The sequence below is a fragment of the Rhincodon typus genome, chromosome 18, assembly GCF_021869965.1.
Source record: "Rhincodon typus isolate 14 chromosome 18, sRhiTyp1.1, whole genome shotgun sequence".
NCBI classification, from domain to species: domain Eukaryota; kingdom Metazoa; phylum Chordata; class Chondrichthyes; order Orectolobiformes; family Rhincodontidae; genus Rhincodon; species Rhincodon typus.
Window position 1 is genome coordinate 41,712,333 of NC_063349.1, and position 15,176 is coordinate 41,727,508.

Genomic DNA, 15,176 nt, shown 5'->3' on the forward strand with positions numbered 1-15,176 from the left:
CTGTTAAGCGGATGAGGGTATCGATGGAGGGGGGCTGGTTGGGCCTGTGGGAGAGGAAGAAGTGGAGGGCTTTTAGGTCATCTGTGTGGGGGTACATGTGTACAGGGACTGGATGCCCATGGTGAAGATGAGGTTTTGGGGGTGGGTGAATTGAAAGTCCTGGAGGAGGTTAGGTTAAATGTTGTTAAATGGTGTTGCCACCAATGAAATGCTTCTTACCAATGAACAGTCTACTTTGAACTGACTCTATTTGGAGATCGTTCCAAGGCTGGGGTAGTATGAAGTTGTTCTATCATAATGTTTTTGCCCATTTTTGAGGTTTATCCAAGTTAGTACTCCCATATATGTTTCAGTTGCATTTATTCCCATTTTTTAATATGCTGTATTTAGATGTCTTAAATATTGGCCTGTGTTCTGTGGCATTTTTCAGGTAATGGATACTCCTAATGAAAACCTCAAAGAATTATTCATTTTCATCTTTACTGAAATTTCTCATGCCCTTTTCTCCAGGCCATACAAATGGATGTAAAAAAATTGAATGTCACCTTACTTCGGATATTCCGTGAAGGAATAGCTGCAGCCTTGGGCCTTTTACCACAGCAAGTGCATATTAATCATCTGAATGTAAGTTACCTTCCAGCCACTAAACAATTATATTTGTAGCATCCATCACATTAGTTCCTTTGTCTGGGTTTAAAAAAAAGTGCTATGATGAACAATATAGCCTCATTTGTAAATGTGTAAAGATATAAATATTATCACAGTATTACTTTGCACCAAAGATCTATTTTTTTCAAAATAAAAGATAAAGTATTTTCTTTGATAAATCTTACACTGTAGTAATTCATCTAAAGCTTATTAGTTACCATTGATAAATACGATTAGTTGTGAATATATTGTGGTTTTCTTTTTAATGTGCACAAGTGTCCTACATAATGTAGAAGGACAAATTAAGAGCTTACAACACAGTTACTTTCAATATTGTTGACAATTACTTGAAACTAAGAGAAGAGCTAATGAAGGCAGATAAGAGCTAATGGATCCCAAATGTGCAGTCGCACTAGCAGCTTTCTGAAACATACTGCAATATTCCATTTTCCATTCTCCCTCCTGTCTCCTTGGCTTTTATAGTTTGTCAGCTATAAATTCTGATTAAATATCTCACAAATGGGGAGTAAATGAGAAATAAGTGAGTCCTGAAACACAGGATTTTGTTTTGAATAATTGTGTAAATATTTAAATACTGTCCAGCAGATTACATTACTATTAAACATATTGATATACTAATTGCTTACTAAAAGGAAGGGTAAACATATACAAATTGCACAGCTAAGCTACTTATTAGGTAGATGAAATATTATTCTTCCTGTACATATAATGCAGAAATGAGCTAAGATTTGTGCAAAATATTTAAATCAGAAATATCCTTGTTACCTTTTATTTTTATGTTTGGAAAATGACACAGGGCAAGAAGAACTGCATTGAATTTTATATATCTTCAGTGAATGATAAAAGTGCCACGTTAGATCCAATATCTCCTGATGAAGTGATGCAATCGCTCAATGTAAATATGCTGCACCAAAGTCTGTCACAGTTTGGCATAACACAGGTTACACCTGAGGTAAGGAACTGTCACTTTTGATTGTCTCAATTGCGGAATATAAGCAGATCTGCACCTATGTTGGAAGACATCATAGTTGTGCCAGACACATCTAAGCTTAGGTCAGCTGCCAATCTGACTAAAAGTGTTTTTGTGAAACCTCAGTTTGTCCTAAAAGAACTGATAAAGAAAAATAAATGGTAAATGTGTGATAGGCAGCAGAGTGTCTGAACAACAAATAACACTATTGATGATTACCTTCATCCATTTACTTTCTGTGTATCTTTAGACTGAGCCTTGGCAATTATTATTCTACAGTGCTGTAAAGTATGCCTTGCAGACAAGACTTGGTTTGATAAAAGTGGGTAGTTGCCAGATTTGTTTTTCTATTTCATGCTTTTTTTCTTCATTAATTGATCATTCTCTCTGTGGATAGAATAATGATTTTACAATAGCATGTGACAAAAACTGTCACAGAACAATGGCTCAATATGAAGTGAATTCCAAGAATAGGAAATGTTTATTCCCTGAAGTGTAGATTTTTTTGGTAGCTTTTTTCTTTACTTTTGAGGATAAAAACAAATGAGCAGCAGAAGAGGGACCAAAATGAGAGAAGGCAAGTTAAATGATCCATGGGTTTTCTTTTGTCTGGTAATCCCTATGTCTACTATCAGAGAGATGTGTTTGCTGTATTCTGGAAAGCTAGATCATTTGTACACAGATAACAGCTTCTATCTACATACGCCAATCATTAACAGGACATAACTGATCCATGTGCAAAATGAAATGCTCCATATTGGATCCCAACAATGTGGTTATTTCCCAATATAAATTTTGAGACTCTTATTGTAGATTTGACTGACCTGACTGCAGCCCTGCTCAGTTGGCTACTTGAAAAACTAGGCCCAGATATGGCCTAACCAGTGATTCCTAAGTCATTGATTGCTGGTTGCCACCAGAAAAAGTAGGTTTTGTAAGAAATTAGGAAAAATGGAAGTGATTATTTCACATCAACTCCAGACAAAAACCACAGGCCATTGCTATGAAACAATTGTCCAGGTCTAGATTGCCTCCCTTTCTCTCCTGTTCACTCTCTCTTCCATTTCCTAATCACCACACCCTATCTCTCCTTATCCCTTTCAATACACACCCAATTCCTCCTCCACCTCCAAGCTTGCCAAAAGGCTATTGATGGCATCATGTGGCCTGAAGATGTCCAGCATGTGTCTGCAGTTCACAGGTTCAAGGTAAATTGGGGTCCATGTCCAGAACCACTATGTCACCATTGTTTAAATGTTATGCAATCAAACCAGCCATGAATGCAGAGCAGGTTTACCCTATTACTGCTTCCATTTCATATGAGCTTACCAACAAAATAGGAATCAGTCAATGATTAAATGAATGGAGCAGCAGACACCACTTAATAGCATGATAAAGCAACAGGCACCAGCAAGTTAATAGCAACACAGATAGAGCAGCAGGCGCAAACAAATTAAATTTTAAGGAGGTGCCAATGAATCAAATTCATATGATAATAGGATCAGAAGCAAAGGAACAAACTCATGGAGCAGGGGGCACCAGTACATTACTGAATTAACAGGACAGCAGGCATCATTAAATCGGTACAACCATAGAACAGCAGGCATACCAACACATGGAATATAGTAACAGAGTTTCTTGTAAATTACTGCGGCACCATTCATACCAACACCCCAGTAATAGGAAACCCAAAAAACAAAAATGTAGCAGTATATTACTTAAATTATAGAGCAGTGGGTGCTTCATCAAATAAAATAATATAAAATAAGCAAACAATAGTGAATTAAAAACGTAGTTAATCTAAGAACTGCTAAATTAATGCATTTTCAATATTAAACATTGATATTAAGCAAAGAATTAAACTAAATATGTCATAAAAGTAAGGTTTACTGATAAATATCGCTAGCTTCTAGGCAATTTTGCTTTTGCACATTCTGTAAGGGATGAGTAATAAATGATGGACGAGCCAGAAAAAAATCACCGTAAAACCTGTGAGTGGCACATACTGGTCCAACTTATCTTGCACACTTCAAAATGTAGCTCCAGTATGACAAGTATGTTCATTTCCCAGTATTACCAGTATTTTACTGGTTTTTCCCTCTTTTATAGCCAGTTATGCCAACATTCATGAACCAGTAAAAATAGATTCAAGGTTCAACTTTCAATTTCAGCTGACAGTTCCAAACCAAAAATGAGAAAAACAAAGAAATTCTATGATGGTCCTTCCCAACATAATGTTTAGTACGCAATTGATTGTAAGCAATGATCAAAGGGATTCTGGTTGATGGAGTTGAATAATCTTGGTTTCTTGTGGCTGTGGGCATGACTCTTGTCTGCATTTCTGCTAGTTTTTAACTCTTTCAGAATGGAAGATGGCAAAATGTTGATTAGTTTGGCTGTTTTGTACCACAGCGGACCTAATGCTTGTTGAGAGGTTTTGTTTGACAATGTTGTTTGAAAGTTGAGTCCTGGCAGAGTTTCATTGGTCAGTTTGATTTGCTAAGTTGTATTCATGCAGAGTTGTAGACAGGTTAGTGAAGGGCATTTGTTTTAGAGGTTTGTTAGTGGGATCTGTGTGTCGCTGGCTAGATCAGCACAAATCGCCTATCCTAATTTCCATGAAAAGGTAATGGTTAACAGTTTGCATGGTGATGTGATCTCCACATTCACACAGCCATAATGTGACATGCATGCTTTCCACAACAACAGACTTTAAAACTCTAAAAAGAGAATGATATTCAGAAAGGAGTGAAATAAATGAGTGAAATGAAAAGAGAAAATTGAAAACTTTTTTTATTATTCCATGGGGTGTGAGTATCACTATCAAGGCCAGTATTTATTACCGATCTCTAATTGCCTTTGAGAAGTTGGCAAGGTTCTGCCTTCTTGAACTGCTTCAGTGCATCTCAAACAAGCATACTACAGTGCTGTTCAGAAAGGAATTGCAGTGCTCTGATCCAGCGACAGAGAAGGAACAATGATATTGTTCCAAATCGGGATGGTATGTGGTTTTGAGGGTAACTCCTTTCCTAAAAGCACTATGGTGTACTTGCATGAGATGTGATGAAGCAGTTCAGGAATGCAGTATTCCATAGGTGGTAGTATTCCCATGTGCCTGCTCCCCTTGTTTTCCTGGGTGCTAGTGGCCATGGATTTGAAAAATGCCATCCAAATGTCCTTGGTTGTAATGCATCTTATACCTGGTACATACTGCTGTCACTGTGAGTTGATGGTGGCAGACGTGAATGTCAAAGGCCATTCATGAGACTTCCCACAGAAGATTTTACAGAGGTGGAAGTGGGAAGGTGGCTGGATCCCCAACAATCACCCATTCTCCTGAATAAATACCACCCTAGCACCAAACTTGACACAGAGGATGGAATTAAGCTCCAACTAATGTGTGCATTTCAGACTTCTTCCTGCAGATGCTATTTTGTTGTCTGTCCAAAACACAAAATTATGACCATGAACTGGGATGTAAGGAAATCATCTCCTAACTTTCTATAAGCTTCATCTCTTTGTGAAAAAAAAAACTGTGATGTTTTCTCTGTATTCCAGTGCTACAATTTATTTGTTTGTCTTTTGAACACTCTTAATTCTGGGTTTAAACATGATGTTTAGCAAACTTTAAATTTTCTAAGAAGTTAGAGAAAAAATATTGGTGAAAAACTACAGGTAGGGCATGAGGTCCAAGTTGCACATGCAACTTTTGACCCACCCAGCACAGTTATGTAACACTAACACATGCAATAAAGTACCTATACGTGACACGCTTATTTGCAATTGTGCATCAGATGTCTTCTGTCACTCACCACAAGAGAGCCAAGTTCTTTGAAAATTAATCACCCCATTAGACAGCTTTGTAATATTGTATTTGGCTGCGGGTGATTTATTACAACAAGGCAACATTAGGAAGGATGGAGCTGATATCATCAGCATCACTGCCCCTCAACTCAAGGATGACATCTGCTCAGGGTCACAAGTTTTGTCCAAGTGTTTTTCATTTCACTGATCCTGTCTCTTCTTTCATTCTTTGTTGTTGCACTGCCTCATTGAAAAGGCATTTGGACTCAAAGCATGGCGTGCCTTGATGGACAAATAAACAGCAGTCTTCTTGTTCATTACATCAGCATTTATATCTTTTTGAACCCTGATTAAATGAGTGTGATGTCAGACAAATCATAAGGACATTAGAGGTCATATTTTCACAGTACACCCGCTTTCATAAAAAGAAAGTTTTTGCTTTGACAGCAGCAGTGTCCGTTGTTTTATGACAAAGCTGAGAAGAGCCATTTGCAAACACATTTGTTACAATTGATTTCAACAGTTTAGTACTAAGACTGTTTAACAAATCACATTACGTAGGTGGCAAGAGAAGTGGCTGAAAATAATTTTGTTTTGAAGCGTACAACTCCAAGTACTGTGACAGGGAAAATTCCTTTTATTAACTGTCAGCAGGAGAAGTGATGGGTACAAATTACACTCGGGATCATGCTTGTTTTCAGAAGGTGTTTGATTAAGTTCCAGTTCAAACTCATTTACAAAGTAGTGAATGTAAAATCTGCCGTTGATCGGAGCAATTGACTAGCACTTTGGAATATAATTTTAAAAAAGAAGTTGCACTTAAAAATATCCTTGATAAATTTAAGAGTGTTGACCTGGTTTTGTTTGATTAATGGAGTTGAAAATGGTTTTAATTAGAGTGTCTAGTCCATCACTTGATTTTAAATATTTGAAAATGAATTTATTGAAAAACTCTATTAAAACTTTCACTGCGATTTATCACAATGGAAATCAAGTGATGATTTTTTTACTGCCTAGTTTGACTCATTAAGAATGTGGAATATAGGTTGTAAACGTCCTAGGTTCAGCTCTGCCTGACATAAATTGCTCAAGTTTATTCAGTCTGGTAATGCAATAAGTTAGGAAAGGAAACATTTTGCTGGTATTTCCACTTTAAGTTGCTGTTAGACAAAATTTACTTCAAATGGGCATGTGTTGCTATTGTGTTAGGGGAAGGATTGGACTCCACTATGAACTGATGAGATACACCAACCAGGAAGGTTTCTTTTTCTGAATATGCTGTCTGTGCCAGTTGATAACATAACGTCACTAAGTTGCAGTATGTAAGAGGTGCTTCATATCCTATGTTTTTAATTTCTCTTCAACCAAACCCTGCTGAAAAAGCTTGCATGGATGCTTATCTAGCTTTGAGGACCAGGACTCTTCACATAATAAAATCATCCAACAACAACAATATTGAGAATTTGGGCCAATAAGCCACTTCTCTTGCCACCTACGTAATGTGATTTGTTAAACAGTCTTAGTAATAAACTGTTGAAATCAATTGTAACAAATGTGTTTGCAAATGGCTCTTCTCAGCTTTGTCATAAAACAACGGACACTGCTGCTGTCAAAGCAAAAACTTTCTTTTTATGAAAGCGGGTGTACTGTGAAAATATGACCTCTAATGTCCTTATGATTTGTCTGACATCACACTCATTTAATCAGGTGCTGCCCAAGTTCAGAAAGAAGGCCATCTTGGCAGATCCTAACCATGTCCCATTGACAACCAATAGTATTACCATACATTCTCCACCAACAATATTTTGAGGCTCACCTTTTGACCAGGAAAAACAACACAAGCCACATAATACTACACTTACAAATGCAATTCAGAGGCTGTTTATTCTGCAGCGAGTAATTCACCTCGCGGTTCCCCAAAATCTGTCCACCACCTACAGGGCACAATTTAGCAGTGTGATGGAAAACTCTCCATCAACTTGGAGGAGAACAACAGCAGCATTCAGGAAGCCCAATACTATCCATTGTCCAAGTCAATACACTGTGGAGCTGGAGGAACACAGCAATCAGGGGAGTAGGAAAGTCAATGTTTTGGTTCAGGAACCGTCATCATTCCCTTGCACCCACACATCAATGAATTCCATTCACGTCTGGATGTCAAACTCTTTTTCCGCCGTCTCCATCTCCATGCCTAATCTGCAGTTCTTGCTACCATCCATTGTCACCCTATCCACCACCTTAAACAGTCACCCTCTCCACCAGTGGTGCAAGATGCACAGGAACAACTCATCAAAGTTATTTTATTCCCTAACCTTAATTTTTACTTCCTAGAAGGAGAAGCCAAGCAGAAGTTTAGGAACAGCCATCATCTCCAAGTTCCTCTCTAATTCACATATACCTTGAATTGGAGCTATGTCATCAGTAGGTCATAAAACCTGGAGCTCCCTACCTAACAGAGTACTGGTCATATCTCAGCCAGCAGGGACTACAGCTCAGCACAACTTTCTCAAGGGCAATAAACATCCCAGGAAAAAAAAGTGAAAAAGAATATTCTGTCTCCATGTTAAAAACAGCATGTTAATGCTCACATGTCTCGGCTCACCTTTAAAAACTCTCTGGATGTGATTTTGGTGCATCCTTAGAAACAAAAGCCAGCCCGGAGTCAATATCCACATCAAAGGAAATGGAAAGAGGAATGAACTGATGGGAAAAGGAGGAAGGAAAAGGATAAACGTTAACTATAATCAAATTTGCTTGGCAAAAGCCTGCAATATTAGACTTCACAGCTGCTACAGGAGGAAGTTATGTGATGTCCATGAAATCAATTTAAAGAATCATATTTTAAGAGTCAGGTGTTCTCATGATAACAGCATTGAAGCCCTTTAAGTAATTTTCATCATGTTGATTAAACTGGTCTTTGACCCTGACAGATTTGACTTTATTTGAAATGACAAAAAAAATTAGAATTCAGTTTCAAAAACAGATCGGTAAATATTTTTGACAAGTGCATCTGTCCTAATTGTTTTTGTGGTTTGAACTTGGATACATTACAGGTAAATTGTTGTAAAAGAAAATGCAAAGCATAACAGATATTTAGCAATCTGGACTAATGTCAATCTTGTGCTTCCTTTCAGAAAAATGTTGTGCATGGAGAACATGGGAGGGATGGGATTTGGAATAAAGAAGGAGTCTATGCTGTGGTTATCTTCCTCACTGCCTTTGTTATTGTCATTACATGTTTAATGGTAAGATTCCTTGTCTTAATTGTGCAATTTGCAATTAAGTAGTGTACTCTAGTATGAAACAAAGATCCAAATCCTAGCTTTTGTGGTTGTAATTAGGGTTTTTTGTGCAACTTACACAATTAATTACACATGTATATTAATCATTTATGTCACACTGAACTTTTCAGAGATTTTTAGCATTCCTTTTCTGCATATGTGTTCAGAAATGTTCAAAACAGTCTTTTATCAAAATTGTGAGTTAATAAAAAATATCTAATTGATTTTCAATTAAAGGCTTTGGAGTGGAAAGTTGTCTTGAACCACAATGCGAAGTACTATCAGGTTCTGCGTATAACGGTTGTCCAGTCTAACAACAGCGAAACAGTGTTGTCCAAGTTAAATTTTTCTCCCCTTTGTATTTTAAATATTTCAACATTATGGCTCCAAACTTCTGCCATTTGGTGGAAAAGACAATAGGATGGAGAAAGTTGAACGTATGGTCCAGTGATATTACAGGAACTGGGTGGCATAATGGATAGTTTTTGATTGGTGATTGCGATTGTGGTTGTGACTGGATTGTTTCTGCAGAAGCAGGAATATTGAGAGAGGTCATGAAAGGGTTGATATCACAGGGGGAAGTTGAGGAAGGACAGAGGGGATGTCAGTGGAAAGAGAAAAGACAGTTATTGAAGGAAAGTGTATTTTAAACAGGGAGGGTAGAGGTGAAAGAGTCAAGGGAAAAATTTAGAACCTCTGACTTTTTCAAAATTTTTTTTCAAAAGAAGATCAATTAGAGAATGGACAGTGTGACTGGGAGGGGCCCTGAGATCTGTTTGCATGTATTCCTGCACAGCACAAACACTCCCAACTGAAGGAAACAAAACAGAAAGTGAAAAATATCATTATGTGAGCACTCAGTTAAGTGCTTTGCTGAAGGGAAACCCTCACTGGAGAACAAAAGCAAAGAGATTCTTTCAGCTGCAAACACCAACATCCCAACCATGCCCCATCATTCATTGACCTTTAACAAGAAGGGCAGCTAAGAATCAACTGTAATGGTGCTGGGGTTATCCACATTCACCTTGCAGAGCATTTGTTGGCCTGTGCACCTGGAAGTTAAGAACATGGGGGTGAAACTGACATGCAGGCTATAGGTTGGAAGGCTGTTATCTCAGGGAATGGATAACGAAAGCCTCCAAGAGTTAGCCAGACCTAATTACCACATTCTTGGGAGACAATCAAGGCCACAAAGGAGAAATCCAGTCATGGGTTAATCATGTAGAGGTAACTGTAGGGCAGAATTTCACCCAAGACAGGAGCAGCTTGATAAGGGCCCAAAAAGGAGCTTGACAATGCCAAGATCTCAATTGGAAAATGTACATCTCATTTCTGATACTTCTTCCTGGATCAGTACTTCCATGTTCAACCACCTTAACCCAACAGGTAGACTGGTTTTACAAAAGTTGAGACCATGCACCCACAGTGACTCCAAAGGTCTTTAATCTTACTCTTTCTACTGTTATTTTGTTGCCATCTTGGTAGCTGCAGCAGTGTTTGAGGAATCCTGTTGGCTGTTTTGCCACATTACCTTTTGTGGGCAAACTATATTGAGCCTAGAAGGCTCCTGCCTGCTGTGTGTCTTCTGCAAACAGGCTGCTGCAATCTCCTTGGCCTGTCCTAATGGAGGCGTTTGGGTCTCTGGCAGAGGGCAGGTGGGGTGACGGATCCTGGAGTGTCCTGAGATTGCAATCTTGGGTGGTTATATGTCACTCCACCTCCCTGTTGGTGTGAAATGGCATCTCCCTCCCTTGAAGGAACGGGGCACCCAAGGATGATTAATGGTTTGAAACCAACCAGGGCTTAAACGATGGAGTTAAGATCTCAACCCGAAATTGCTGACAGTTTTGCTGGTCCAGGCTCTCTACATCCACTAAGTACTCAAATGTTGGAGCCACAACATCAGATTAAACTTGGGGGCACATTCCCAGTCTGCACAGATGTTCCCTATTTGCCACTGCGTCTCCATCAGCTCGTTAATATCCATGTCCAGAGGCTCATCATCTGCACTAGTAGAAACCTGTGCTCCAGCAGTTCTGAGTGTCAGAGCCCTTGACCGTCTCTTCCTTCTTCAACTGTGCGACCCTGAACCAACTATAGATAGCTCAGAGGTGAATGGCTCTGACCTTATGGAGGGTGGAGGAAAGGCCTTGACGGTACATCCTCAGAGGCTCATGACTGCTCCTCCTCCGAGGTTTGCCATGAGGGGCTAGTCGTGCTTTGGAGTGAATGTGGAGACTGCACTGAAAAACATGAAGTTTGCTGGTGTTGTCAGCCAACACCTTTACCCAAGGTTTTATTAAGACATTACGATTTGATGTGCGGCTGGCAGTAGGTGCTTGGCTGACTTCTCACTAGATGGCTGTGGATATCCAATCTCCTCTTCAGCATGGGTACCTTGCCCTTGGTCTCCTGCCAGCTCAGGATCCATATGATAGTTGTCCCCCACCCGCTGTTTGTGCACATTCACTCTGGTTGTCAATGTTCTTCCTCTGCTGAAGGAGAGGGCCATTAAGAGAAATTAACATGAGTACATGATGACTTAGTCAGCACTGATAGATACAGAAAGAGAGGTCAATTGCCAGACCTGTGATTGTATATGTTACTATTTCAGACGATTTGGTTTGGGGAAAGGTAGTTCAATGTCATCTGAATTATTATGTATATAAAATGTGTGAAATGTATATAAATGATTATATGATGATATTAGGGAGCTGATGGGATAGTTGTAATGTCACTGGGCTTGTAATCCTGAATCCCAGACCAATGTTCTGGACAAATAAAAAACGAAAGAACTGTGGGTGCTATAAATCAGAGACAAAAATAGAAATTCTGATGAAGGGTCACTCGACCCAAAACATTAATTCTGATTTCTCTCCACAGGTGCTGCCAGACCCGATTAGCTTTTCCAGCAATTTCTATTTTTGTCAATGTTGTAGGCATACGGGTTCAGATCACACCATGGCAGATGGAGAAATTTAAATTCAATAAAATCTGGAATAAGGAGCTGGCCTTATGATGACAATGTAACCACTATCAACAGCCACTCAAAACATACACCCATCTGGTTCATTAATGTCTTTTAGTGACAGTCTGTGCACACAGTGGTGTAGAACTATTATGATGGAAGGGCTTATTTAGGCAAAACTGTATAGAATATGCAGTACAAAAACAGGTTATTTGACCTAAGCAGTACCTTCTAGCACTTATACTCCACTTGAGCCTCCCATCATCTTTCCAAATTTCACTCAGAGCTCTTTATTTACATTCTTCTCAACTGCTTATCTAGTTTCCCTTAAACACATCTGTTCAATTTGGCTCTTGAGTCATCATTCCACATTGCATTTGGTTGTGTAGAGAGACTGTATTAAATCATGTGTTTAGTCATTCAACTTTTCCATAACTGAGTACTGTTTTTATATTTATCAGTTCCTATACAGGTTGAAGGAAAAACTTCACTTTCAAATTAACCAGGATAAACAACAGCATCAGTCGATCAATCTTTCCTCTATTCCTGTGCAGCAGTCACAGCCAGAGGTTAAAGTTGCAAACAGTATGGTACAGCCTGGCTCTGTTTCTGGCACTGTAAGTGTTAACATCGATCCCCAGGGTTGGCCTGTACCAGAAATCAAGCCATATGTTTCTTCTGGTCCCTCACCATTCAAAATGAAGCCAGCTTGTCTTCAAGAAAGGTAAATTATCTAAACTTTTAGAAAAGTGGAAATATGAGAAGAAATAAGAAGTATTGTATTATGTGCTTTATGGCCTACTTCAAAAAGAATGAAAATTAGCACTAAACATCAATTGCAAGTGGTAAATAATTAGTGTAAATGTTTACTACAGTTTTTTTTTGCATTAGCATGACAAATTTGGTTTTAATTAGGTGCATAATTAAAATATTTGTGACTATGGAGGTAAATGTGAGGTTAGCTTTGGTCTAATATATCCAAAATTTTTAGAGAACGAATAAGTGGGCATCAGAAAGTGGTATGACACAATACGGAATATGGTGGATTTATATTCGTTGACATTGGATGTAAAAATGTGGCCTTATCAACTGCTGAATGAACTGATCAATGTGTGAGTGGTAAGAAACTCCATTTAGGATAACCAAACATTGAAACAACAAGCTAACACTTGACATAAGCCCCAATTTTAAAGTTTGGGAGAGGTGCACTGCTCATGAGCCCTAAACAGGCATCTCACACGATGAGTCCAGGATCTGAAAATCTGAGTGATGTTAAGGATCAGGCCTCACTTATGTAAATATTCAAGGAGTCCTGTGCTCATGTTGGTCAGATCCAGGGCCTATGCCCGAAACGTCGACTCTCCTGCTCCTCTGATGCTGCTGTGTTCCTCCAGCTCCACACTGTATCGACTCTGACTCCAGCATCAGCAGTTCTTGCTATCTCCTGGTCAGAACCATTCCCTGGTTGGTGGGTGAGAGTAGGGCTTTGGTGACAGACAGTCAGAAATGTGGAAAGAGTCCCAGCAGTTGGTTATAGGTCAGTTCAGAGTGGAAGGTGATCCTGTCCATGGTTGCAAAAGAGAAGGAAGTGTTTGTAAAATTTGAGATGTCTTTGTGATACCTAAAGGAGCACTTTGGCTCTTCATGATGCACTAAGAGACTTAAAATGAAACTTTTCGCATTGACTAGTGATGGTAACAATGATGAAGCTAACACATCTGTTACAACATTATCAACAAGATGAGTTTTTTCAAGTGTTTTACATGCAGGTATTAGTATAAGAGTAGAAATCCTTATCTATTCCATTGATTCAAGGCTGGTGGTGCTCCAAGCCCTGAAAAAAGCCACTGACAACAACTTCTGATTTTCTGTACATTATCTCAATTTTCTGTACGTGTGTGAGCTCCTAAAGGTTTCTGTGGAGTATCGACAGTGATTTATGACAGTTTGGTCATCAATACCAGCGCAAAATCCTGCTCCTTATGCCTTTAGAAAGGTAAACACTTGAATTATATTTCTGCCAGCAAGGATTGCCTTGCAGCTTCTGATCGCACTATCCCCTCCCCCACCCTCCACCAGTAAAGACTGCCAACAGTTCAATGATGCCATTATCTTGGAGGTCCATGGGGAAAGGACATTTGAACAGCTGAACCGCTCCAATGAAAGCATTACAAACTGCAATGAGTAAATAAGTAGGTTAGAGATCTTTACTTTGAGGGTTCTGAGAGTATGAAATTCATGACTATAGTTAGTGATTGAAGGTGAGATGGCTAAATATTTCAAAATAAGTTAGCCAGATGATTAAAATTAAGGGGTTAAAAGAATACCACGGGTTATTCGAATTAGTGTTAATGCAGAGAATAATCATTGTACTGAACTGACAGTGTTGTGATTGTCATTTGTTGCAGCCATATCCAATCAATAATATTACCACAGAGATCAGAAGTTGCTGTCAGTTTCACATGATAATGATGGTGAATGCTAACAATTTTACTATCATTAAAACCACAAGATCCAGATCCATAATGTAATACCCCATAATATGTAGCTGAAATCTGTTCTGCTGATGTTAACTAAAATGAGTAATTTTATTTTCTCAATACTATTTGTCATAGAAGTTATGTTGCAATTCCATCATTTTTATTCCCCCTATTATTGTTCCATATATTTGTTTTCTTGGACTGGAGGATTTGAGCTATAGGGAGAGGCTAAATAGTCTGGGGCTTTTTTCCGTGGAACATTGGAGGCTGAGGGGTGACCTTTACAGAGGTTTATAAAATCATAAGGGGCATAGATAGGGTGAATAGCCAAAGTCTTTCTCCCACGGTAGAGGGCATAGGTTTAAGGTGAGAGGGGAAAGATTTAGAAGGGACCTGAGGGGCAGTTTTTTCACGCAGAAGGTGGTGCGTATATGGAATGAATTGCCAGAAGAAGTGATGGAGGCGGTACAATTGCAGAAAGCATCTGGATGGGTCCATGAATAGGAAGGATTTGGAGGGAGATGGCCAAATACTGGCATGTGGGACTAGATCAGTTTAAGATAACAGGTTGGCATAGGCGAGTTGGACCAAAGGGTCTGTTTCTTTGCTGTACAACTCTATGACTCTGTAATGCCCTGAAGGATGAAGTATATCATATTTATTGAGATCTTGTATCAGTCTGTATACGTCATTAATGTAAGCTAGTTGCACTGAAATTGCTTTTCAGTTTATCTTTGTTGAAGTGAAAGCTTTATACAATGTATATTTTGGAGCATGATGCAATTTTTGGAAACCATTCTCCAATCTTTATGTGAAATACTGTTTTCATAATTAGTAAATCTGTAATGGGAATTGAATCTACACTCCTACAAAGTGCACACGTGCAGAACTCCTTTTCAAGTGTCTAGGCCACACTGGCAGCTGTGACTTTTCTCTTGTGGTTTGCGCAATGCATTTGTAAAAAAAAACATACCTATGTTAAAGTTGAATCAGAGATAGTAGGA

At 38.8% G+C, this 15,176-nt stretch overlaps 1 protein-coding gene across 1 annotated transcript in view; it reads left to right on the plus strand.

The window, feature by feature from the left end:
- Window positions 1–15,176, plus strand: part of LOC109916389 (receptor-type tyrosine-protein phosphatase R-like) — a 192,679-nt gene that overhangs the window by 51,249 nt on the left and 126,254 nt on the right. The window contains exons 3-6 of the mRNA XM_048607929.1: window positions 511–624; window positions 1,466–1,621; window positions 8,578–8,688; window positions 12,154–12,416. Of these exons, the coding sequence (XP_048463886.1) occupies window positions 511–624; window positions 1,466–1,621; window positions 8,578–8,688; window positions 12,154–12,416 (644 nt within the window). The remainder of the gene's footprint in view (window positions 1–510; window positions 625–1,465; window positions 1,622–8,577; window positions 8,689–12,153; window positions 12,417–15,176) is intronic.